The sequence below is a fragment of the Leiobunum rupestre genome, chromosome 11 (assembly GCF_980474605.1).
Source record: "Leiobunum rupestre chromosome 11, qqLeiRupe1.1.hap1, whole genome shotgun sequence".
Taxonomy (NCBI): Eukaryota; Metazoa; Arthropoda; class Arachnida; order Opiliones; family Sclerosomatidae; genus Leiobunum; species Leiobunum rupestre.
Genome location: NC_143394.1, coordinates 17,902,321 through 17,905,338, shown reverse-complemented (window position 1 = coordinate 17,905,338; position 3,018 = coordinate 17,902,321). Strand labels below are relative to the sequence as shown.

The 3,018-nt window shown below is 41.0% G+C and overlaps 1 protein-coding gene across 1 annotated transcript; it reads right to left on the bottom strand.

The window, feature by feature from the left end:
- Positions 1–2,317, bottom strand: LOC149921873 (uncharacterized). Its single transcript, XM_090163368.1, has 2 exons — positions 2,140–2,317; positions 1–1,157 (listed from the first exon to the last, which is right to left on the bottom strand). The coding sequence occupies exons 1-2, from the start codon at positions 2,140–2,142 to the stop codon at positions 66–68; spliced, it is 1,095 nt and encodes a 364-aa protein (XP_090019494.1). The 5' UTR covers positions 2,143–2,317; the 3' UTR covers positions 1–65.
- Positions 2,318–3,018: the final 701 nt, after the last annotated feature.

The window sequence follows — 3,018 nt, the reverse complement described above, 5'->3', positions numbered from 1 at the left end:
AATATAACTTTTTATTTATTTTGCTGCTATACAAATAAACTCAACAGCCCGTTAATATTTAAAATTTAATTTGATATTTTAGATAATTTCAGTCGCCTGTTTTTAAGTTTTTGAAGAGTTGTGGTCAATTCGGTTTGAAACGCCACATCTAAATTTAATTCGGCCGTTTTCTGCATCCAGGTTAACATCTCTTTCTTGGATTCTTCAAACAAGCCGCTGGCACGCTCCAAATGCGCTTCTAAGTCCTGGTCGTAGCCACCGCCTACGAGGTAGCTGAACGGCACGAAGGTTTTCAGCTCGCTTCCATCCTTCAAGTACTCGAGTTTGAACCCCTTCGAATGCAGAAATTTCTTCGCGGACACCAACAGTTTACCATCTTTTAAGATATACTTCCAGTGAAAGGCATTTTCCAGGCCAAGTTTAGCCTGGTAGGCTGGGTTATAGTTGACGTAGCACCCCCCGACGAAGAAGTTCGAGACTAAAGTGGTTTGATACTCATTAGACACCCGCTTCTTCCACAACGCGGTGATGAACTCGGTGCCGTTCGGCTCGAAGTAGGTCCTCAATCTGTCGTTGTCGCTAGAGCAGTAACCGGTATGTGGGGGGTCAAAATCCAACATTACAACGACCGGTTTGAATATGGGCATCCCGCATTCGAATAGAATGTATCCTGGTCTGCCGTCGACGGAGATTTTCAAGGTCAAGGCGATGTGCGAGCTTAAATGAACCAAATGGAAATTTTCTCGGAGCATCGTAAGGGAATTGCGGTAACGCGAACAGTCCTTCAAGTCTAAACTTTCCGTCGCGATGTACAATTTATCGTTCAAAACGGGGTACTCGTACGTGAAGCGTTCCCGAAACAGTCTCTTCAGGTTGAAGGTCTTGCCGTTGCAGTTATTCCAAGATTCGACCTGGTCCATAGTGTAAGGTCTGTACTTGGGGAAGAACGAGTCCATGGGTAGCGTTTGGGCTTTGTAAAGTTGGTAAAAATTGAGATTGTCCCGTATTAAGTCCAGTTTGTGATTGGACAAAAGATTGGTCATGATTTCTTCCGCTTTCGATATAAATTTGAACATATCTTCGGTCGATTTAAAAATGTACGTTTCGACATTGGTGCGCCAGCTGCTCAAAGACATTTCCTCAGGATCTACTATGTCCTGTAAATTGGTAATTATCCGTGTTAAGTACGTTTTGAAATACATAATATTTGATGAACAAAAGGATAAATTAATAACGTAAAACCATAAGTTTATAATCATTTTGAATAAGCGCTTAAGTGAGTTGTAATAGTGGTTCATTTTAAAAATAAAATTTGGCTCTCTGCACGCACTCGTTATGATGACGAGGCAAAGAGCGTGTTTTACACTTAATTTCCATAAGCTGAATTTCATCGAAAATGTGTTGTTATGGTCCTCAGTAAGAATATAACACACGGAAGATAAGGAACTGACTAACATACTGATTCATCCAATTACTGGTAGCAGTCTCTATCATCAAATTTTAATATTAATTCGGGAGTTTGTGCCATTGTTAAAAAATAAAATTTGACATTTCTATATATTATTTCTTTAAAGCTCACGAATCAATCGTGCCTATTTTTCTACTTTGAGTGCCATAAAAACTTGTTGAGGCTCAAGTAATAGAAAATGTAGGGAGCTGTTGACTCACGTGGCATGAAGGGCTTTCCACCACCCTCCTACGCATTGTAACCCGGCCACCTGAATTAATAGCTTTAAAAGTCACTCGATGACTTAGGCCTAAGGTGGTGCCTTGGGTATTAGCCTAGCTGATTATTATTATTATTATTACCAAGAATGTATTTATTTATACTCAGGGAGAATGAATATGTCGAGACTATCGACGGACACGTTGAGCCCCTAACCCCGCCACGCTAAGGGGGGGGGGGGAGAGAAAAAGGAGGCGGTCTTATTTTTTGCGTCCTCGCTGCAGCGTTAATCGCGTCGAAAAACGTAATTTTTAAGAACCAATGAGATTGCAATATTATTAGAGAAACGCTGAAAATAATCTCGACATATTCATTCTCCCTGAGTATAAATAAATACATTCTTGTTATTACTACTTATCTCTTTAGAAATACATTATATAATTCTTCTAAGGATGAATTTGCAAAATACTGACCATTTTTTTAACGTTGAAAAGCTTTAGCTTCCTCCAGAATTCTCAGTATTGACAGTGACAAACTGGTTTGTCGTTTCGTTGTTTGGAAAGGTGAGCGATGGAGATTTCTAGCGAATAAGCCGATGGTTAATTAACCCGGAATTGCCAGCACACAGGGAAATATTTTGATAATTAACACTGGAGAAAAATACCTTATATTTATAATTGGGAAATCCTGTATAATTGAAAATATTGCGCCGCGATTTCTTTGGTAATGACATTCTGATAACACTGGCCATTAAGAACGTGTTTTTTACCAGCGGGATAGACAGGAGGTTGGCTTGCTTGTCACCCCATTAAAACTGTACATAGTCTGAACCCCCAATTACAAATTAGCGCCTATACCACTATTTTTACCTGAAAAATGAACCAAATAGATCAAGTTTGGTGATTCGTGGTGGAGTGATGTGCATCCGAAAAAGGCCAAAGAAGAATACATAATGTGACCAGAAGTCTCACCATCGAGTTAAGTTAAAGCCACTTACCTCCGTCATGAAAACTCTGTCGCGTCACCTCCTCCAGATCTAAAACGTCTCCGACCTCAAACCCACGTCATGAAAACTCTGCTGCGTCGTCTCTTCCAGATCTAAAACGTCTCCGACCTCAAACCCACGTCATGAAAACTTTGCCGCGTCACCTCCTCTAGATCTAAAACGTCTCCGACCTCAAACCCACGTCATGAAAACTCTGTCGCGTCACCTCCTCCAGATCTAAAACGTCTCCGACCTCAAACCCACGTCATGAAAACTCTGCTGCGTCACCTCCTCCAGATCTAAAACGTCTCCGACCTCAAACCCACGTCATGAAAACTCTGGCGCGTCACCTCTTCCAGATCTAAAA